Source organism: Bactrocera latifrons, unplaced genomic scaffold, assembly GCF_001853355.1.
Source record: "Bactrocera latifrons isolate USDA-ARS-PBARC rearing strain unplaced genomic scaffold, ASM185335v1 scaffold_308, whole genome shotgun sequence".
Classification (NCBI taxonomy): domain Eukaryota; kingdom Metazoa; phylum Arthropoda; class Insecta; order Diptera; family Tephritidae; genus Bactrocera; species Bactrocera latifrons.
In genome coordinates this window covers 37,963-61,977 of record NW_017536719.1, presented here as the reverse complement: position 1 = coordinate 61,977, position 24,015 = coordinate 37,963, and the positions used below count along the sequence as shown (strand labels likewise).

Genomic DNA, 24,015 nt, shown 5'->3' with positions numbered 1-24,015 from the left:
CGTGAAACCGTCATACCAACAAATAATACAAATGAACTATACAATACGCCCCAAGTGTCAAGTAGCCGAACCACGAAAATGTGGTGAAAAGAAAGGCGGAAAAACTTGACTTGAGTTACAGAACCCAAAAGAAAATTTGCCGACAATAACGACAAAACTTTTCCAACGTTCCCACGGCAGTCGGGTCTAGGTAATTGGAACGGACCAGGACTTTTATTCGGCCAAACACTGTCAAATCGCACAATGTGCCGCTACTTAGTTGCGACCGCAATAGCAATATCAAATCACAGTGATTTAAAAATAGAAATCACTGAAATCACAGATGTCAAAAAAGCTCATCTCTAGTTTCTACAAATAGTAATCGAATTGTTGTTTTTGTGCTTATGAAAGCAGACAATTATAAACATTTATTCAAATTAATATCCTTGAATAAAAATTTTAAGTTCAGATAATCTTAACGCGGAAAATATTTTCATTAAATAATAATATCTACTACACAAGCAATACAGATTTACAGAAATCGGTTATAGGCAAAGCTGTGGACAAATATTTCATTAAAATTCCATCGGAGGACTAACATATCAATTCAATCACAAGTTTACGTTTCTATCGTCCTTGTTATCCTTAACTGGTACAAAATAATCAAATTGTGCAGAAACTATTGTGAAATTATACGCTTAAGGAAATTATTAAACTACTAGATTGTTGCTAAATATATAGGGAACAATGCATAAACTTATAAGTAAATACATCCAACAGTCATACATTATGAGTAAATTAATTTGCAAACAATATCATGTTGCTCCCCTTTTCTTGTGGTCCTCGATTGCTTTATAGACCCACTGTCAGATGTCGCTATTGGCAACAAAATTTGTTGGTGTGATTGTGAAAATTCCCAAGTTTTAGTTAGACATTTTTACATATGTTCCAGTCCAAACTTTTTCATTGACAATTCAAGAATTTAAACGGTTAATATATAGTATTTCGTTTTTCTACAATTCTATGATGAATCTAATTAATAATTTAAATAATTTTTCTCCAACAGACGCTATTAGCTTTCGAGCTTCATCTCCGATGGTCCCAGAAACGTCGATGGCGGCTACACTGGCGGATAGATCGCGAACCTTTCGCAACAAACATCATCACGAACATCATTGGGGTCCATTTTTTGAAGAACCTCTCAACTCAACAGCGTCAGGAGAAAATGTCGTCTCTACTGCGCATTTATATACGGAAGCTGTACTTAATTGCAGGGTGGGGATGCTAAAAGATAAAACAGTAAGTGTCAATACAGCTGCCTATTTAATTGCTTATTAATTCCAAATATAACTAGCATCAGATGTACATATGTTGCCACAGAGTTAGTTAGTTAATAGTTTTTTTCACCCAACGGTTGTTTATATCAACCATAAAGAATTGAGTTATATATGAGATGAACCGAGTTGAAATTCGATTGACTGTCTCTCTGTCAGCCCGTCCGTTCGTGCAAGCGATAACTTGAGTTGAGTTCGTACAAGGGAGCAATCGGATCACTACCACGCCTACAAAACGATATTAATAAAAATGACATAACTAAGCACTAAACTGAGATATAGAACTGTAACTTCTCCCAAGAGGCCGCAGTACCAAGAGACACCTGTGGGTTGAAATGTTTTAAAAAGTGGGTGTGGCCCTGCCCCTTATGAGTGCCACATCTCAGAACCTACCCAATCGATATCGACCAAATTTTTTTATATAATACTACCATGGCTTTCCTATGTTCCAACGTGAAAACAGACCAAATCGGACTGTCTCCACGCCTTCTTCCCATATAACCCATATTAAATTCTATCTGATTCTTTCACTTTTCAAAATGCAGTTAAAGCACCAATAAATGTATCGAGATACAAATTTGCCAGAATAGTAGGCCGCTTCAAGTAGGTCACTTCATGACCCAAGAGTGTCCCAATCGGACCAAAATTATTGAAGTCCCGAGATACCGAATATGTGGATCAAGGTTGCAAGTGCATATAACTTACAAACACTCAAAATTATTCCTTCCTTACGTGTTTCCAATATTTTTCATAAAAAAAATTAAATATTTTATTCAAACTTTTTATTAATAAAGATACTTTTTTTGCAAAGATTTTGTAAAAACTTCAAAAGAAAATATTCAAAACGCGGCCATTACGATATAATTTCCGACAGTCGCTCGAAAAAGATGCCATCGCGTCAACAGCAGGACTTCTTACATGATCTTCAAACGTGGAAAGAAACAAGTAAGAAAAGTTCGAGTGTAACCGAACATCTCATACTCTTACATCAGGGAAATACCTTCAGGCAAAACTTTATTTCACAAATGTTGTGAAAGAATTCAATCACGAAATAGTATATATGGGTTTGGGTAATTCGTGGACAAATTTCATATATTTTTGGCATTAAACCATAGTATATGACGTCCCGTTTCTGGAAAAGTTGTAGTCCATTTTCGACAACTTTTGGTCGTACGTAAAGTATGCGTTGTTTTTTTCTGAATTCCCCCATTTTCATACTGCTATATAATGCCATACTCATTTTCTTAAATATCTGGATCACGGTGAACTCTTGCTCCTGCAATTCCTATAGAAAATTAAAATTACTATTATTATTAATTAATTTAATTTCATGCTTAGTTCTGACATTTTATACCAAAACTTTTTACCAAGAAAACGTGTATGAAGTGTCATTGCAATATCTTAATTTACACTCATGTTCCTCTCGCTCTCGTCGTCCTGATCATTTATATATATTGTATATATAATATGTAATTATATATCAAGCGTTTGATGAACAAGTTATATTCCGTAGTAACATCTCGCAAAATATAAAGATGCTCTCTGGGTTTCATTAAGGTATCACAGATATAATCAAATAATTACCACTTTTGTTGTACTACTAATAATGATATTTTTTTTTCAAACCAACCGCATTTTGGTTGTAGGATTGGATTTCAATATTATTGGTATCAAGTCAGTCCGTAAAGAGAATTGTTGTCAAATTTCAACACGTTTTTCGTATTATGGTTTACAACTCTGTGTCAGTGGGGTTGACTAGAGCATAAGAAAATTTCAACTACCACCAAGCAGTTGTACAGTGCGCGAATTAATTATTAGGCCAAACGTTTTTCGCTAACTTTAAGGAATGCAATTTTTTTCAAGATATACTTAATATTTTGGAATTCACGTTACGGTTCAAAGAATGGTTGTAATGTTTTTATTTATTTTTAGCTTTTAATTAATATTAATTTGGTTTCAGTTTGATAATACTATATATGTGACCTGGTCTACGGAAAGGGGGCTTAGGTGTCAAAAAATCTTAGTTGATTCCAATGGAAGATGAGATGCTTTCTCACGTGATAAAATTAAAAAAGTCATAAACTAGTTTTCGCACGTTAGCTCCCTTTTCGTAGACAAGGTCACGTATATGTTTTCTTTGCAAGTTTTTGAAATTTAAGTACGATTTTTTTATTATGGAACATATACCAAATTACAAGGACCTAATTAAATTTTGATACAAATAAAGACAAATCTAAATCAGGGGACCGGAGCAGCAAAGGACACCTGTTAACTGAAAGTTTTGAAGAAGTATTCGTGATCCCGCTCTTTAGTAGGTTTAATGTACCGCTATAGCTGCAATATAATCATTCGCTTAGAACAATTCTCTCAAGAACTATTACTAACACTGCGAAAACGAATGATAACTATGGCAGAGACATTAAATGGTATGAGAGGGCTTTAAACCAATGAGAGTGGTACCCTCCACTTTTAGATAAAATCACATTTTTTAGAAGCTGCTGATCCGATTTTACCCAGTTCGGTACTAACATTCCTACTTTACAGGCGAAATAGGACAACAACCATAAAACAAACATATACAAGGGGCGTTCCAAAGTAAACAGGACTTAAAAAAACAGGACAAATGGTTTTTTCGGCAAAATCAATTTATTTTATTCAAAATATCTCCTTCTGATTCAATACGGCATTTGCATGAATTTAAACAACGATTTCGGTGGTTTTTGATGAATTCACGCACAGTTTCGATAGAATATCCGGTGATCACGGATTTTGATTGGCCCACATGTTGAGCGTCAGAACGGGATACGGGATAGGTAATCATCTGCATAAACTTGTTTCATCAATTGAAACGATTCGGTAAAAGTTTTACCAATTTTAGAACAAAATTTAATGTTGGCTCTTTGCTCGAAGCTCACTTTGACACACAGCCATTTTCAAAATTTCATATAAATTATTACCACATTATCTGCCAACATTTGAGGTAAATATGTATATGAAAATGAGAGAGCGTGTTTTACTGATAACAGTGTATCTTATAATATGTAAGATATACATACGGATATTCAGATGACGTTACTCCATATGATAAGTGACTGTACCTTGATGAATCTCCGGGAACATTTGTTAGTATGTGGCATATGCATAGAAGGTAGTTTTAGCAAATATAGACAAAACCGGGTCGATAATATCCTCTACTCTCATATTCTAAATATGTACGTACCATTTTTCTAACAAAACGTTTGATGAATGTGTCAATGTGTGCGTTATATAATATATTTGATTATTATATATATAAAATACATTACGGTGATTCAAAAAAAATATTTTTTTTTTCGTTTAGTACTCTGAAAAATAGGTTCCTAGACACCTCTCAAACTTTTCAAAGTGACGTTCGAGTTTAAATTGGTTCACAAAGCTTAAGGGGTTATACACACTTATTTAAAAAAAAAAACATTTTTTTTGCAAAGATCGATTTTTTTTAATAATTGAACACTGTTGATACGTGTATATAAGTTTAAAGTTGTTAAGTTTAAGTTGTTAAGTTTAAGTTTTCAGTGTAAAATGTGCCCATTTGTTTTCACTACAGCTGTTGTGCCGATACACTTTTTTTCTTACACGCTTTGTGGTAAGCACGACAAATAGGTGACGGTTCATCTGCAATCAAATAAAARAACAGTTCCTGTATTTTTGTGGTTCTAAAAATTCAGTTTTTTCATTCCACAAAAAACTGTTTCAAATAATCTTTAGTTCAAGTGTGAGATATTGTCGTTTTTAAGGAGCCAGTAAAAAATTTGAACGATAGGCCTTCCTCACCGCAACGGTACTTTTTAAAAAATATCATTTTAAGATAATCGCGAACGAGCAGTCGGAACGTACTCGGAGCATTTGGGAGAAGCACCCTGTTGACAGCTAAAATTTTGGTTCTAGTGGTCAGATCTCTATGAAATTCGGAAGAAATAATCTTCAATGGATATACACTAAGAAAATGCAATAAAAAATATCGATTGTTTCAACCCACTCACTGTATATACATATGTATACCCTTAATATATAAATGTATACCCTTAATATAGATATGTGTATACTACTTACACTATTAAAATTACAGAATTAGCTAAATCGTTTCGTGATATGTTGAACGAATACTCCTGCATATCACATTCACCTAAGCAGGGAAACATACCTTTACACATGCTAGGCAGTTTCTTGATATCTTTGTTTTTCACTCTATACAATATATTGTGAAAGTATACACATATTCTTTAAATGCATCTTCCTGTCCAAAAATGGTAGATTCGTTAGTGTATACCATACAAACTTTTATCCAAGCCAGTATGTGTATGGATACAAATGCATTTGTACATATTCATGCATACATGCGTTTTTGCATTCCAAAAGTCTTCATAAGAAACTATTTAATTTGGCTGAAAGCATGAGCATCGCTCACTTGAAACACTTCAAAAAGCTAGGCAACTTTAATTGGAAGCAACAGAGTTGGCAGTAGTTTCAGCACTGAGATGAGCACATACTCCGTAAAAGGATGCGCCTGACCCAAATCAGGTGCTCGCAATACAACTCTGGCCACTAACATAAACTTTAACGGGGAGCTCAGGCGGCCGGTCTAAGTACTTTGCTTTGTTTAATTATTTCTCATACACACCAGTTTTACTCCAGAGTGATAGCGCCAAAATTTTACAACATTTCCAACAAACCATTTGGTAATATGGCCTTTGAGAAGCACTTGTTTATAGAACTTGTGAAACTTTGCCTATCTTCCGAGAGCGTTCGCAGTGACACAGATAAATTCATAAATACATTTGCATTTTCTCGGGAAAAGCTGCATACTATATTTAGATAAATATACATTTATGTCCAATACTTTTCTAGTCATATATAGGTGAGTTCTTTAATTATTAGTATTTACATATCGGTTAATAGCTTTCAATTTAAAATTTTCACTTACTATAAGTACTAAACCAGCTCAATGTGCATCAGTGCTACTGTTATGTTTAGTGCTGAACATGAATGGAGTTGGCGTAGACTTTGGTCTTAATATCATATTCTTAATATCTTTAATTCTGATTTTCTGGTTAACATTTAGCACCTTTAATCAATATACATATTAACAACATGTTGCTACAAAATATAATATTTTTGTTCACCTAAAGGTTGTATGTATCATCTAAAATTTACTACTCGTATCTGTCTGTTCGTCCGTTGGTGGAAGCTGTAACTTGAGTAAAAATTAAAAAATTAGTAAGGATGAAGAAAAGTACGGGTTCGTAGATGGGCGTAATCGAACTACTGTCGCGACGACAAAACGCCATTAACCGAAAACTTATAAAGTGCAATAAATTAATATATACGAGTACTAGACTAGTATGTAGAACTGTAAATATAAGTTAATGTGTGACAATAGTGTGTCTGTATGACAAAAAGGTGTTGAGTCCCTATACTTCCCTTAGCCCCCATATATCCAATCTAATTATTTTCGAACTTCTGGGTAACATTGTACCGCATATATCACCCAATATGTGAGTTATCTCAATGAAAAAAAAATAAATAAATTTGACCGAAAACTTAACCTAGCCCTTATATAACTAATATCAGGATTTTCTAACATCGATCGACTTTACTCTATAAGATTTTATATAAGGTTTTTAGTATGTGGCATTTTAATGGTATTGGATTGGGAAAAATAAATAAAATCGTGTCCATACTAGCCCAACTACATACATACATATAATTATTTTCGTTTTTCTAACAAACCTTATATGTCTGTCAGTGTATGAGTTAAACCTATATAAAGTATATGTATCTGAACATAGCAATAATTACTGCAACAACGTTTTATACTTAATTGCAACCATGGAGCAATATTCGTTGCAACATTATTAAAATGCAACAACGTGACGAAATTTGTTAAAGTTCTGAATGTTCAATATCCGCTCAACTCTTCCGCTAATAATTCTAACGCCGCTGCCGTTGACCTACAGGTAGTTTAGGGAAATTTTAAGAATCTGTTATTCAGTTACAATTTGGCATTCAATAAAGGAAAACATGATTTCTTTAAAATTAACTTGTATGCTAAAAGGTCAACCACCGGAAACAATATTTTGTGAATATTCGCTTAGGAGAAAGAAGGGATCGATGTAGTATTTTGTCTGCTTTGATAGCTCAATCACTCGGTTTTTGTATTTGTTTCATTTTAAAAGTTTTGCCAGATGCTGAAATTTTGTTATTGTTATTAGAAAAAGTGGTAACTTGCAAATTTTAACATATTTATTGAAGAAAGGACCCCCAAGTCTTACTACAAAAATAATATTTTCCGTTACAAAACAGTAGATACAAACAAAAATTCTGCAGAAAAATTAAAGAAAAACTAATCCTTCAAACTGAAAATATCCAAAATCCATAAGGTAGTAGTAAAACGCCTTTTCGCATATCTAATCAAACTTCAATTTATTTTTTTATGTTTACAATGAACTTTGATGAACCAAATATGTACAATTTTTGTCGACCACTTTTTGCTAATTTTCCGCTAGAGACATTTTTCCATCAGTGTATAAGTTTTCTAGTTTCTCGACAAAAAACTGCCATAAATTATTTTCACAGCCAACTTTATTTCATAAAGCGAGTACTGTATTGACCAAGTCAAGGCTAAATAGTGTATGAATCAAAACATCCCAGCCAAGCTTTCCCAGTTTTTGCCGAGTCATCAAAAATGTGTGTTGTCTTGCGATGTCCTGATGGAAGACGTAGCCTATTCTGTTGACCAGTTCTGGTCAATTTCCATTCCTGAGAATCAATCGTTCGACCAGGCTGGAGCACCTCATAGTGGATGATTCCTATTCAATCACACCAAACACTAGGCATAACCTTTCGAGGCGTCAATTCTGGCTTTACGACCAGTTGTTGAGCTTCACCACGCTCACCATAAATCGTTTTGGTACATTATTGTCGTATTTGATTTACTTTTCGTCTCCTGTTACCATTCTCTTCAGAAATAGTTCGATTTCATTTCGTTGTTAAATCGGCTTATTAAATTTTTCACAGACAATTCATGTGGTACCCAGACATCGAAATTCTTTTTGTAGCCAGACTTTTTTAAATTATTCAAAGCCATTTGATGACAAATGTTAAGTTCCTTAACGATGTCATGGCTGCTTATGTGACGGTCCTGGTCAATCTTTTCCATAATTTCATCGACTTTTTCAACGATAGGTCGACCAGAGCGAGGTGCAACTTTCACATCGAAATTTCCAGAACGGAAGCGAGCGAATCATTGTTATGCTACACGAACTGATACAGCAGTCTCCGTAAACTTTACAAAATTCGTTGATGACTTTCTTCCCTTTTCTTACAAAAATTTCAAAATATAGCGAATTTCGCCATTATTTTCACAAATTTTTGAACAATTGTAATTTTTTTCAACTTCCCCGTATTTGATTTGCTTTTAGTTATATTTCGTAAAGATATGCAAATAAACAAATATAACTAAATTTGCAGTAATTTCGAGATTTGACATTCCCATTGGTAGCCACAGAGCGAAATTGTTTTATTTCACAATTTATTTATTTTTTTCTGCAATCATGTTTCTGCCAAATGGTAATGCCCGTTTTTTTTTTTTTACTATAGAATGTACCATATTTTTCGACATATTTTTTTGCAATGGCCTTCAGCTGCATCAGCGAAGTTTATTTTATTTCTTCAATCGACGGGTTCCACGGAGAGGCAATTTCAGTTTGGGGAACAAGAAAAAATCTCACGAAACCAATTGTGGTGAATGCGGTGGTGTTCATTGCATTTTTGGCTTTAAAAAAATTCACGTTTATCGGGACGCAAGAACGCGTTTCATACCCTAAATATCCACCAAAATCATTCAAACAGAAATATCGAGCTCTCTTGCCATCTCTCTAATAATTGCCTGACGATTTTCAAGCAACGTATCGTTCACTTTTTTAATATTTTCATTCGTTTGCTTGACTTTTTGAATCACAGTAAGCCTTTTCCAACATTCGAAACAATTCCACACACGAAACTTACTTATAAAAATAAAATTTGAGTTAAATTCTTTGTTCGAAATTTTTATCCATTGCAAAAATCGCAACGCACCACTGAGGTGTACCGACTTAAGCAGCTGCTGTTGACAAACTGCTTGACAGATCTCAAAGTAATTAAGGACAGTGCTACCAACTTAGCAAAATAAATTTTTATGATATATTATTTACCCGGGGAAGTTAATCATAATTTCTCGGTGCTTGATGTGCAGATATTTTTTTAAATCTTCTATTAACTTTGATTGGATAATGTAGTTAATGTAAATTATTTGTTGAAGTCAAGGTACTGTAATAGTCACTAATATTGTCGATATTAACGCCTTTTTTAGTTGTTCAAATGGTTTCTTGTCCTCATTATCTAGATGTATTACTTTCCTAGCCGATGATCTCTGTAATATTCGTCCGTCCTCTCTCTTAAGTAATGGCGTGGGTGCTAAATAAAACTTCGATAATAACCGGGTAGTTCAATAAAGAAGCAAAGTTCTTTGAAGTGACATTTAATGTTTGTTCTGAGGTTCTGAAGTTTTTATAAGGATCCTTACAGTGGGATTCTACGACTTGGCTAAATACAATAATATAATATTATATAATTAATTTAGCAAATTCCTACTGCTTGTATGTGATCATTAAGAATATCACTAAGGGCACGTTAGCATATTGAGGGGGCATTTTTCAATGCAAAGGAGAGTCTAGTGAATTCGAACTTTCCGTTATTCACAGTTTTCATACCACTGTCTTTGAAGAGAATTTGGTGGAAATTACTCTAAAAAAGAAATATTTGATTGTTGCTTAACTGTAGAGACTGTATTAACGAATTACTTAATATCTGGTATAGTGTATATATCCGCTATTGTAACACTTTTCAGTTTTCTAAAATCAATGACGCATCTAATTTGTGTTCGTACTCATTTCTGCCTTAACATTTGTGGCATATGTTAGTTTGTCTTTAGGTTCTGCAAAAGGGATTAGGTATTTTTTTAGCTAACGGTTTAAGTCTTTTCATAAAATGACCTATTCTTGGTATAATAACGTTTACTGGTACATACTTTTTTATTTTATTATAAAATTCCTGTCGCTTCAAATAATAAATATACCTTTTTCAGTTTCAAAATTAATTAGATAAGATATTTTTATTTTACCTCTACGGATACAGCATGAAGTGGGGTTTCATTATATGCTTGATTTTTTCCAAGTTTATGTTCTTTCTCTTCTATTCTTTTTGTTCTGAAATTGTTTGTTGATAATCGCGAATAGTTGGTAGCAGTTCCGTTGTAGCTATTTGTTGGTAACGTCTGTCAATATCCATCGATTCTAGTTGGTCTACCCTACAGCTCTAAATTGTTGGGAGTCGGGCATTGGCATGGTATTGGCATTGGTCTGCTGGGTTGATTTCGAAAGGTGTTTTGTTGTCCTCTATTTATCGCATATTTGGTACAGTGTGCTTGATTCTCTAACTTCAAAGAAAAATTCAATGCTGTTGGAAAATCTGTAGACTTCTCATGGAAAAAATCTCCCATATTTGAAAATTTTCCTAAACGTAAACGAAAATCTTGATTAAGGAAAGGGTTTTAAAAGAGAAAATAACGAGAAAGTGTTTGCATTTTGAATTAAGTTACTTGATTCCTCCAATAGCAAGTCTCATTCAAGTTGTTTTAATCCATTATTCCTTAAAATACAACAATGCAATAAAATTGTTATCTGCAAATTTATGCAGCTAATACCAATTCAATCAAGAAAATTTTTAAAAAATACTAAAAAATCGCATAATTGGCTTTATACGTTTGTTCTAAGCCACTTAATCAAAATAAAATCATTTTGACAGCTTCCCGAAGTTCACAATTTCACACGAAATTCGCGATTTTCGTTCGCTGAAAATAAAAATACATGGGAATGATTTATTCACGCGAAGTATACGATTAGACCGATTGTATCAATCATTTGAACTTTAAATATCCTTTTTATTTAACTGGTGTACAATTTTTTATTTTTTTTGTTTCATTGGAAACCAGTAGCTGGTTTTACCCTTCTATCCTGGAGGTTCTCTTGGGTAGGATTCGATGGATTTGGTTAAATTATAGTGCGTACAATAATTCGTTAAATGAGTTTTAGCTCAAGCAGTGGTTATACTTATTATCGCCTCACGCCCTTATTAAAATAATATTATTTCTGTTATTTGCACTTTCACTTAGGATCTATATTTATATAATATAAGGGATTTTGATCAAAATTTAACTTTCACTTATGCTTAATATTTATTTATTTTAGTCCAGTAYGGTTTTGTTTTTAATAATCAGGTATAACTTTTAGTTTCATGACAAAAAAAGGGCAGATGCACCAATAAGATTCGAGCAAGCTGCGCATATTATTAATAAGGAATGCGCGCCTTACAGCAGCAGATTTTGCTATAAATAATAAGAAATTGAATTCATTCCAAAGAATGATCAACTTTTTGTTTTCAATGGAATGATCCACATTATTTTACTATTGTGTTTATGGCTGTGTATGTACATGCAGATGACAATTTTTAGAAACTTGAGATACCGAATAAGCTTTGTGCCCTTTTGAATGCAATACCACATCCACAAATACTTAGCAAGAGCATACATACATATGTATATGTACGTCCAATGAGCTTACTAACAAGGATAACAAAAGTCAGTCATTTTCACGGATTCAAGAAATAAAGTGTCTTTGTTTTTAACTGGCGCAGTCGGAGATACGAACAAAAAAAAAAAACGCTGCCAATTAATAGTTAAAAATTCCAAACATTTGATAAAAGTTTTAATTCTGAGCTACAAATTGTGAAAAATAAAAATTATTTATAATTATCAGAACTACAAAGAGAAATGTTTAATTTGTTGTGTGTAACTAAAACGTACATTATACCGAAAGTAATAAAATGTGCATTTATGACATATGCAAAATTGATGTTTTATTCGTAATTCAACAAACAAAAATATAATCAAAGTGAAGCAAACATTTAAAATATATGTAGGTACGATAATAAACGGGTACACTCCAAGAACAAGAGTAGCAACAAGACCAATAACAAAAAACAATAACAGCAGCTGTATTTGGAGAGGTTATAGACTCGAAGCAAGCCTATACGAAGAAGAAATTAAAAAAATTTCAATAATACTTTTACGAGAGGTTTAAAATACGAATTATTAAATATACAAGGCACATTTATTATTACTAGAGGACTCGTACACGATTTACTGTGGGTTAGTACTACTAATACCATCTATGTATGTATATGATTTCTATTAGTTTGATTATAACCATTAGTTAAGTTATTATAGCTTTTTGGTGAAGCAACCTGTGTTAGTTTACAAAAAAATGAATCAAAAAACATTTCGTTTGTTAATAAAGCATTGCTGTGCACGAGCGAAATCAACCGAGTCCAATTGACAGTTAGGCTAGTGGACTGCATATCAAATATCTCAAATTACAATAGACCTTTTTACCAACACTTCAATTATTGTGCTATATTTTTATGCTAGCTATTGCATTTGGTCTATTATAAAGGCACAATTCGGATTTCTTTGGCGCCGCGACCTGAAGGTACCGTTGAAAAGAGGAAGTCCTCCTGATTAAAAAATATGCAGGATTATAGGTACCGCAAACGCTTAGTATAGGAGATATTCAACCTTAAAGTTAAAAAACCCGCAAAATTCGTACATTTCAATGAGCTATTTCATCACAATAAACACACTCCATTCACACTTTTCACTTCAAATTATTTAAATTACACTTGTAAAAAAATTCCAAATTTGACACTTTTAACAGGTTTTTTTACCTAAAAAACTACATTTTACACTCGTTTGAACCTCATTTGCCCAAAAGTTACGACGAAATGGAGCGCTGCCATGTGATGATCAGGCAATTCATTGAAATTCCTCTAATCATGCATATGGATAGTTTCTTTTTTAATTTTATTAAGCACATAAGTAATATTATATACATGTATTAGTAATATTATATAAAAATATTACGTAGTGAAGTGTAAAGTATATAATAAGTACAACAACCGGAAAATTTTACGTGGGTACCTGCTGACGACAGCCTTACTCCACGGTACTCAAAAGTACAACGGATCAAATCAAAGCGTTGATCAGCGCCCTGAAAATGCCAGGCACTTTCAGTACCAATTGGCAGTGTGGAATGGACACACTAACCACCTTGGTAGGGTTAGAGGCCTATCTAAAACCTCTGCCGTACTATGGGTCCGGCACCCGGTTGCAATGCAACTCCACATCGAAATGACAAAATGCCAATTCTACTCGCATTTGGGTATAAACCACAACCACCACGATACTCCCCGAGGGGCCAGTCCGCATGAGCAGGTTGGAGTTAYCTCCAAGGGCTCCTGCTCCCCGTGGTACCAGAATTAAGTCTCCGGTCAGACCTCGTAGGCGAAACTACTACCAGTTGAGCTTCCATACAGCTCCGGACTGGTGGCCAGTAAAGAAGGTGGGGTTGGACCCCACTGACCCACAAAATACACAACACAAAACACAACATTCATACTAAAAACTAACCCTAATTCACAGTTAAACGCCTTTGCCGTTTAAACAATTCACGCGCATACAACCCTAACAATTCGGTATTCCGACTAGTGGAGATCACACCACTAACATCTAAGTGCCCATTCGTCTAACTAATCCCCATACCACCCAAATCCCTAATGTCTGAGTACATCGGGCATTCTGCAATTACATGCACCCAATCCTCAACCCCTGCCCCACAAGAACAACCGGACCCATCAGACAGGTGCCTGTGATGCAAAAATGCATTCAAAGGCCCGTGCCCCGTTAACAGGAAACCCAGACTCAGACAAAATCTGAAGTCKGSATTATCCTCCACAAACCCAACATCCCGAATGTACTCATACGTCACTCGGCCATTGGGACAATTGTCCCAACGTTCTTGCCACCTACACCTAACCCTATCATCCAGAAGCCTTTTGCTCCCTAGATAACCCTCCCTCTCCACATCATCATCGGATATCCAATCACACTGCGGCAAGGAAACACTCAAACCCCTATATAAGTACAGTGCGAAAATTCAGAAAGGAGTACTACGCGAAAGTACTTCAGTCCACCCGGGTATTCGCTTGGCCAGGGCTATTTTTTTAAAGCGCGGCCGAAGGCCGCCAACACAGAAAGGAGTACTTCAGTCATTCCGATATGATATAAATTTTATAATATTATCATAGAGTTTTAATTACTTGTGTTTATTAAATATAAATCACACATTATACATATACATATGTAGAAGGAAAAAGTGTTCACAACTCAATTATAACTTCAAAAATGTTGGAAAGTATTTTTTATTGTAATTAATATAGAAAAAAGAGTCATGCAAAAAACAAACAAAGAAAAATCGTTAAGAATTCTACATATTTGGTGTTTAAGATGTGGCAACGCTCGTTTTCGTCATAAATGTAAACAATCTCACCTTTTCAGCGACGAGTTAGGTAAGTGATTTTTAAATTAATAAATTTTGGTAAAATATTACAAAATAAAATTGAAATGTGAGCTTATTTCAATGTTTAGAGTGTATATTTACATATACAAAGTGAAAAACGTGAATAAATTTAGTGAAAGATAGAGAAATACCATGTGCTATTAGTGCAAATTTTTCAACTTTTGATCGTGAATATTTTTAAGTTATTTTTATTTTACTTTTGGATATTCCTCCCCTGGAGAAGCTCCTCTTTCCGCACATACCCCATTTATACAGAAATTCAGTTTTTTTTTACCCCTCCGCCAAAGTAATCGGAATCGTGCCATTATAAATGCATATGCGCCCTTCGCTCATAACACTGTGGAACATTTTTGGGATTATTGTCGTATGTGTCAGTTTTTTTATGACCTTATGACCCCTTTTTCCTTGCTTTCGATGCTTTCCCAACAAGCCTTCTATTTCTTCTTTGATTGCCTGCCATGCATTCAATTCAGCGTCAATCAAAACATTGTTTAATGCGTCACTTTTAATCAGCTTTCGTATATCTGGACCATTTAGTACGCCTGATTGGAAAAAATTAATTTGTTAAGATGGAAAACCATGGGAGATAAGGAAAAAATTTAAAAGGTCATAAAAAAAAACTGACACATACGAACGCCAAACCCTTTGAGGGTTTTACTATAATGACCTAGTACCATCACCCTGACTTGGAATAATATAGCAAAGTATCCGCAATGCCCTGAGGACGTGAATGTCATTGCCATTTTTTTGTTGTGATATTAAGTATATTTTCCGGGTTCTTCTTAAAAAAACTGCCTGTTCAGGAGCAAAATCACTATAACCCATGTACTAAACACGGACGGATATGAAAATTGTAACTTACATACATATGTATGTATTTCTTTATATCTTTGAATTACTAAAATTTTAAAATGATTATTACATGAATTTTCAATAAATGCTTATGATTTAAAATATAATTTTTTTATTTATTAATTGTATTGAATTTTAACATAAAGTGATAAAAAGTATTATATGTCCTTATCATGGTTCTATGCTACCTCCCCACCATTTTTCAAAAAGCCGTTCTTGACTTATAATTGGTGTAACTAACACTACTTTCTTCTTTATATATAGATATTCTAGTCTATCTATAAAAAGGTCTGTGAAGATGCCTCAAAATACAGAAAATGGTTAAGTCGCCTTTTAAGAGAACTGTGGACAGAGTTATCAACGATTATGAAAGGCAGGGAATTCTTATATGTATGTATGTATAAAAAATTGTTTTGCGCTAAACTCTCCCGAAAGCTGGGAAGCCTGTTAAATTAAATTAAAACAGCATTTTCGTTCACCAAATGAAATTTCCACTATTAGAGTAGGAAGTATTAATTAATTGAAAACGAGATCCTTAAGAAATAATAGATAAAATATTATTGAAATTACAATGAGAGAAATACTATCTTGAACATAGATATAAATAATAAAATAATTATGCATACAATTAGATATGTTGTTACCTGGGCGGAAATAGCGACTTCAATTTATATCTTCATTAGATTAGATCAACGGAATCTTAACCCAATGTTTAAAAAAATATAAAGTTTTAATCCAAGGAACATATCGGGACGAAATAATTATAGTCGAAGGAAATAGTAATGCAGTCAAAATAGAGCAGAAACAAATAATTAAAATAGCCACATTACTGAATAAACTGTTCAGCGACGAGAAAATATTTATCGTCACGCTAATCCTTTTCAATAAGCAAAAAATCGCTATGAAAACAAATCAGGTCGGTACTGCAATATTCAAGTAGACCTCAGCCTATGGACGTTGATGCCAACCGGAGGATGCAAACACTAATGAGAAGTTCTTTATAAACCAGCCTAAGACAATCCAAATAAAATTTTAATAATTCTAACCTTGTTCCACAAAAAATGGTTTACATTGGTATTATCCTGGATCTACTATAAGCTTCATGAAAAATAAAAGTTTTGAAAAATATAATTTATCGGTTGTAGAAAAAATAATTAGGGGACTCACAACTTGTCATAATGCTTCGTAAAATCATAAAATTATAAATTTTTACACTTTCTTAAAAAATTGTTACATTAGAATTCTCAGCGCTATGTTTGTCAGAATTTACAGTTTGATGAGACTATATAAACCTCTAAATGAAATATTGAGCAAATTGAATGGAAACGTAAAACGTGTAAAAAAAAAAATAAAAGGACCATACCCATTGAAGATGGTTGAAGATGGACTTCAGAAAACCATAAGATCTCCTACTAGGGAATGATAATATTTAATAATTGCAGGATAATCGATGTTAAAAAAGAAGAAAGATAAGAAAGGAATTGAAAAATTGCTTCAACCAATATGAAAAATTAATATATAAAGAAAGAAGCACTTTAATAAACACGAAAACAGTAGTTCACGAAATACATAAAACCCACTGCAAGCCAACAAATCAACTCAAGGACATAATAGGGCTACTTACTAAGCATGAGAACAAATACATTAGGGATGTAGAAATGCAAGGTATAATTGGGAAAAGCAGGAGTAAATATAGTTCACCTACAATAATAGTACCTAGAAAGTCGATAGTTCGGGAAATAAAAAATTTCGGTTAGTAATAGACTACCGAAAATTAAATCAAATTACTGTTGATGGTAAGTATCCCTTGCCCAATATTTGTCTAGCCAACGGTCATTAGATTTTAATAGCCAACAAGGTTACTGAAAAAACAGATTTTGTTTCGCCAATAGGATTACGGATAAGAAATATTATGTCAGAACTCCGCATGAGTTAAAGAATGTCCGGCTACATTTCAAGAGCTGATGAATGATATTTTAAATAAAATTTGAGTTGTCTATTTCGACAATATGTTATTTTATCTCAACATCGTAAGAAAGCATTTAAATTCGTTAGACAAACTATTTTCGAAACTGGAGGATCACAGTTTAAAAATTCAAATAGCTAAATATAGTTTTCTAAAAAGATATCAGTGATTAAAAAAATTAAAAATACCAATAACTGAAAAGCATTTGGGAGCAACAGGCTACTACAGAAAAATTATAAAAGACTATTAAAAAAGAATCAAAACTATCTCAAGTTTTGAAAATTTTAAAACTCTAATTTCATCCCACGTTATACAAACATAAATGCCCGGATTATGAAAATGAATTTTCAGTTACTACTGATAAGGAATTCGTAGCTATAATTCATGCTGTTACTTATTACATACATACATGCTACATAAATAATAAACATAAAGGGAAAGAATATTCCCAAAGTCACCAAACATAGCTTTTCAAATTGCATGGTAGAATGTCCGACAGAGAAAGAATTATTAGACTCAATAAAAGAAGAAATTTTCAGTAAGTATAGAACCCAAATTGTAATACCTTATAGTCCAAGAGCTGAAGTTCAAGCGATACATGGTAGAAAAATAGTCTAAGTTAATAAAATGGACAAAATACATTAAAAAGCGTATTCCAGAGGCTTATTGGAGGATGGAGTCATGTGTAGAAGTTCACGCAAGTGAGGAAAGTTCTGTGATCGCCATTTACTTGAGAGTGGCCAGAAACGATTATTTTACATACTTATGTGGCTCAAGCAGATCACGACTTCCGGTCTTGTAAAGTTCACTGTCAACAGACTGATAGGACCATATCAGTGTGGCTTTACACCTGGCACATCAACAACCGACCAGAAGTTTACCATGCGCCAAATCTTGGAAAATACCCGTGAAAGGAGAATCGACACACACCACCTCTTGTTCGATTTCAAAGCTGCTTTCGACAGCACGAAAAGGAGCTGTATTTATGCCGCGATGTCTGAATTTGGTATTACCGCAAAACTATTACTGCTTGTAAACTGACGTTGAGCAACACCAAAAGCTCCATCAAGATCGGGAAGGACCTATCTGAGCCTTTCGAAACCAAACGAAGTTTCAGACAAGGGGACTCCCATTCGTGTGATTTCTTAAACCTAGTTCTGGAAGACGGAATGTACCCTCTTCTATAAGAGTATACAGTTGCTGGCGTATGCTGATGTTATTGATATCATTGACCTTAACAAACGCGCCGTTAGTTCTTCTTTCTCCAGAATGTACAAGGCAGCGAAGCAAATGGTTTTTGTGGTGAACGAGGACAAGACGAAATATCTTCTGTCATCAAACAAACAGTCGTCGCACTCGCGACTAGTTACCCACGTCACTGTTGACGACTTCGAAGTCGTAGATAATTTCGCCTATCTTGGAATCAGAATCAACACCAATAACAAAGGCGGCCGCGAACTCCAATGCAGAATTTCTCTTGCCAACAGATGCTACTTCGAACTAAGTTGGCAATTGAGAAGCAAAGTCCTCTCTCGAGAAAAAAAACCAAACTCTATAAGTCACTCATAATTCCCGTCCTGTTATATGGTACAGAGGCTTGGACGATGACAACAACTGATAAGTCGACTATTAGAGTTTACGAGAGAAAAGTTCTGCGAAAGATTTATGGTCAATTGCATTCGCATTGGCCACGACGAATATCGCATTCGATGGAACGGTGAGCTGTATAAGATATACGACGACATTGACATAGTTCAGCGAATTAAGAGACAGCGGCTACGCTGGCTAGGTATTCATCGCAGTACCCGCCGGGAGAAGCAGAGGAAGATAAAGACCTCCACTTCTTTGGAAGGACCTGGCTTCACTTGGAATATCTAATTGGCCCCACGTAGCGAAAAGAAGAAACGACTGGCGCGCCGTTGTTAACTCGGCTATAATCGCGTAAGCGGTGACTACGCCAACTAAGAAGAAGAAGAAGATTTGTCAAAGTTAGTGACAAACTAACAAAATTTGCAGCAGCGTGCAATATAAGAGTAGATGATAGAAATTGGAGAGCAAAGAAGACCATCATAATGAACATTTCACGAAAATCGGAAAACCAAAAAAAATTATTATGGATAACGAGCTTAGGGAGGAACAACTGATATAGTTCTTAAATAAAGGAGTACAGGTCCATTTAACAAAACCAAATTCCAAAAGAAGTAAAAGAGGACTGATGAATTAGTAGGAAAATCTTACAACTAGTCATCTGAGTTAATGGATAATCACGACAGGCAGGAAATTTTGAGCTATTTGGAAATTTAATAAAAGAATAGTCAAAATATTATTCAAAATGTCAACAAACAAATTGAAATAAATAAGCAATTCAATGATAATATAAACTTACTTAAAAATACAATAGGAGAAGATAGAGGAAAAATTAAAAAACTTATAATAGCCGTGTCTTATTTGGCCATCATAAGCTAATAGCTAAATCATGGATAAACAAAACGTACTTGGCTTATTTCATATGTTCGCTTAAAAGTTAATTGTGTTGGCAATGCGAACAAGAGCAATCAGCTGATATTCAATTTAGTTTGAAATTCTAAATTTGTGAACGGAATATTAATACACTATACAATATATACATATTATTCATTTGAGGTCTAGAATACAAAAAACTGAAAGCAAGTGTTCATATTTGGCTTATTTTTGGAAATCGAACTAGCTGAAACAATTGACAATAAAAATTACAAATATGAAACAGAAACGATTTTAAAAGATTTAAAGTTAAATACGAGTTGTATTTTTTAAAACAATTGTGAATTAAAATTTAATAATATAACAAAACTTAACGTTTTTAAAGATGGTAAAAGAAAAACAAGTAATCGAACATTTTCTACTCTTGCTACTGGCAAGAATCAACGACAGGGAAGCATCTAAAGACGTAAAACGTCAACCAGATAATCTGAAACTTAGCAATTTAGAATAGTCATAAATTCGCTTTGGAAAATTATTTTCATTTATTTTAAAGTACAAAATGTTTGAAAATAATCATAAATTCAGGATCAATTCACTTTTGCTCGATATGACCCCCTTTTGACTTAACTATGGCCTTGAGACGGTCAAAAAACGAATCACAACCTGCCCGAATGTGACTTGTCGGTATTTTGGCCTACCCGCGGACAACGGCTTTCTTCAGCATCTCAAAACTGGTGTATTTTTTACTCGTACCTTGCTCTCCACAATGGCTCAGAGAGTATAATCTATTGGATTCGTATCTGGTGAATGGTTTGTGACCAAAGTGTTTGTTTGCCCACGGCTTTAAAGCAGCCTTAAGAAAACTTTCCCGATAATATGTCCCATTTACTTTCACGCCAGCCTGATGGCCAACCGATGACTTAGATTCTCGTATGAATGGCCGGTCAAGTAAACCCTATCGCTTTGAGAGTTTACGAATTGCTCAATTGGAAACATTTTTTGTCGGAAAACACAATGTTCGGAATTTGACCGCTTTCAGCCAAGCGAATCAACTGCTTCGCTCTCTCAAGTCTTACTTGTTGCTGCTTCGGTGTGAGATTATGGACCTTTTGGAACTTGTAAGGTTTGACCTTGAGCTCATTTTTCAATATTCGTCGGATGCTGCGGTCGGATATTTTCAGTTCTTAACCCATTTGATTGGCACTTCGTCGGGGATTTCGCTCAAGTTGCTTCTTCTATTTATTATGAGGAAAGTATTCTCTCTGAGTTTCAATTGTATATCCCATACATTGACCGATATTTTCGGTCAATAGTCAACTATAGGTACTGGGGATTTGGACAATTTTTTTATTAATTTTTACTAAAATTAGTTGAAATCGATCAGTCGGGTCCAGAGATACGATTTTACCAAAAAGTGGGCGGAGTCACGCTCATCATCCAATTTTCTCCACCAGTCATGTAAAGTCCTCTCATACCACCTAGAGGAAAAGACTTATTGCTTTTAGTAGTTTTTAGCAGTACCATTATATGGGGACTGAGCGGTGTTATTATTTTATTTTTAAACTGCCGGTAGGAACTTTTATAGTTTTATGCTGGGCGAATTCGGTTATTATAACTTTAGTGGATTAGGAGATATGCACATGAAACTGGGCCACATTGTTACTATTTTGATCCCCTGTGCCAAATTAGAGTTTTTATTTTTGGCATAAGGTGATTTCTGAGCGTGGCAATGGTCCAATTACACCCATCTACGAACTCCTAATTTTTTCTTTCAAAGTAACCCGCACGGACGGATGAACAAAGAGACAGTCGCCCGGATTTCTGCTTCTATCGTCATCCCGATCATTTATATATGTATAACCCTGTATCTTTTTCGCTTTGTTTTTGATGACTTGTATAACCGTTAGGTGAACAAACCCTTTATACTCTGTAGCAACATGTTGTTTCTGAAAGTAAAATGAAATGTAGATGGTGTCTTGCAAGCTTACTAGACCGGGCGTCAGAATAATTGGCAACAGATTTTAGCGGATATTTAATAGTCAGTAGAAATATCCATCGATTCCGCAAGTTGGAAGCGATGTTTTTCCTATTATATTTCATTTTGTTGCTGAACTTTTAATAATGTTGCAATTAATTATGTTGTAATTGTTGCTAATGTTAAGATAAACATTTTTTGTGATAACTTATACACAAGTTAGTGAAGAAGGAATTTCGATCAAATAATAAGCTAAAAATTGCAAAATTATAAATGACTAAAATCGAATCATACATTTTCTTATTCATATGGTATATAGTACGTAATTATGTTTTAAAGTCACTGGTTATTATCAAATAATTGTGTAAATTGAAATTAATGAAGACTAATTTCGAATACACTTAATCTTCATTATGTATGCACTTACTTTTTGCTAATATATACATATGCACGTTCATTCATCTCCTCTTTTCAGGTAATGTGGGTCAGACGAACAACAGAAAAGGTCTCCTTACTAACTGTTGGCAATATAACGTATAGCGGAGACCCAAGAATTCGCGTCAAGTTTCAGTATCCAAACAATTGGCGGCTGCTCATTAATCCCACACAAAGAGAGGATGCCGGCGTTTATATGTGTCAAGTGTCCACGCATCCACCGCGAGTCTTCACAACAAATCTAACCATATTAGGTAAGTACGCCCGCCCACTTACGCGAAAACAGCTGTAACTAAATATTCTTCGAAAATGCTAGTACTGCCAAACCAATTGCACAGTAACGCAGAAGTCAAAGTTATGGGTGTGTATTGTTTGCATGTTTACTTATGCTTACATACAACTGAGAGCTTAATCCACACCTTTGTATACATTATATGCCCCGTTTGCTTTACATACATACAGTTTTTGTTTGGTTTTCCGTCGTTTTTATATACATACTTGCAATATCTTTCTACCATTATGATAGCTGTCAGCTCCTTTGGAAAACGTATGAATCTGTGGCTTCTACATCTTGCTGCAAAATTTCATTATTTTCTTAAGAGGTTTATATCCCTTATTTCTTCCAAGAATGATATTAAGCTTTTCAAACAAAGCTTTATTTTCTTAAGTAGATATCGAGCATCGTACTGCCTCGACAAGGTATATAGATTCTTTAATTTCTATACCTCTGGTTTCGAATCGTACAATAAAATTTTTAAGGATAGACTTTATATTTACTTTATATAAGTTAAAAGTTCTGAAGTTTTCATCAACGCACTTTAACAAGTAAGGAAGGGCTAAGTTCGGGTGTCACTAAACATTTTATACTCTCGATATCTCAATTTTTACTCAAGTTACAGCTTGCTCGGACGCATAGACAGAAATCCGGATTTCAACTCTACTCGTCACCCTGATCACATTGGTATATTTAACCATACATCTGACGGTATATACCGTTATTAGCAACTTTATTGCTAAATTATAAAAATGATGCCCTCTGAATTACATGAAAATACCTGAGAGATTTACCGATATTTTAGGTGGAAAATTAGGTTAGGTTAGGTTAAGCACTGAGTTTTTCGTGTTCGATATCAGAGACCTTGAAAAGTTATAGTCCGATCACGACAATTTTTCCACAAGGGATACCTCAGCTCAAACACCGTATTTGTGTAAAGTTTCTTCCGCTATCATCATTGGTTCCTAATGTACATATATATTATATAGAGAAGGAATTCAAAATAGCGTTATATTGGAGGAAGGCGTGGGTGTGAACCGATTTCACCCATCTTCGAACTTAACCTTCTTATGGAGCCAAGAAATACGTGTACCAAGTTTCATCAAGATATCTCAATTTTTACTCAAGTTACAGCTTGCACGGACGGACGGACAGACAGACATCCGGGTTTCAACTCTACTCGTCACCCT

The 24,015-nt window shown here is 34.2% G+C and overlaps 1 protein-coding gene across 2 annotated transcripts in view; it reads left to right on the top strand.

Moving 5' to 3' along the window:
• The window catches only part of LOC108970684, a 45,199-nt gene that overhangs the window by 13,626 nt on the left and 7,558 nt on the right, over positions 1 to 24,015 (top strand). For both annotated transcript variants that reach the window (XM_018936207.1, XM_018936206.1), the window contains 2 exons: positions 1,046 to 1,278; positions 22,592 to 22,805. In XM_018936207.1, coding sequence (XP_018791752.1) covers positions 1,046 to 1,278; positions 22,592 to 22,805 — 447 coding nt within the window. The remainder of the gene's footprint in view (positions 1 to 1,045; positions 1,279 to 22,591; positions 22,806 to 24,015) is intronic.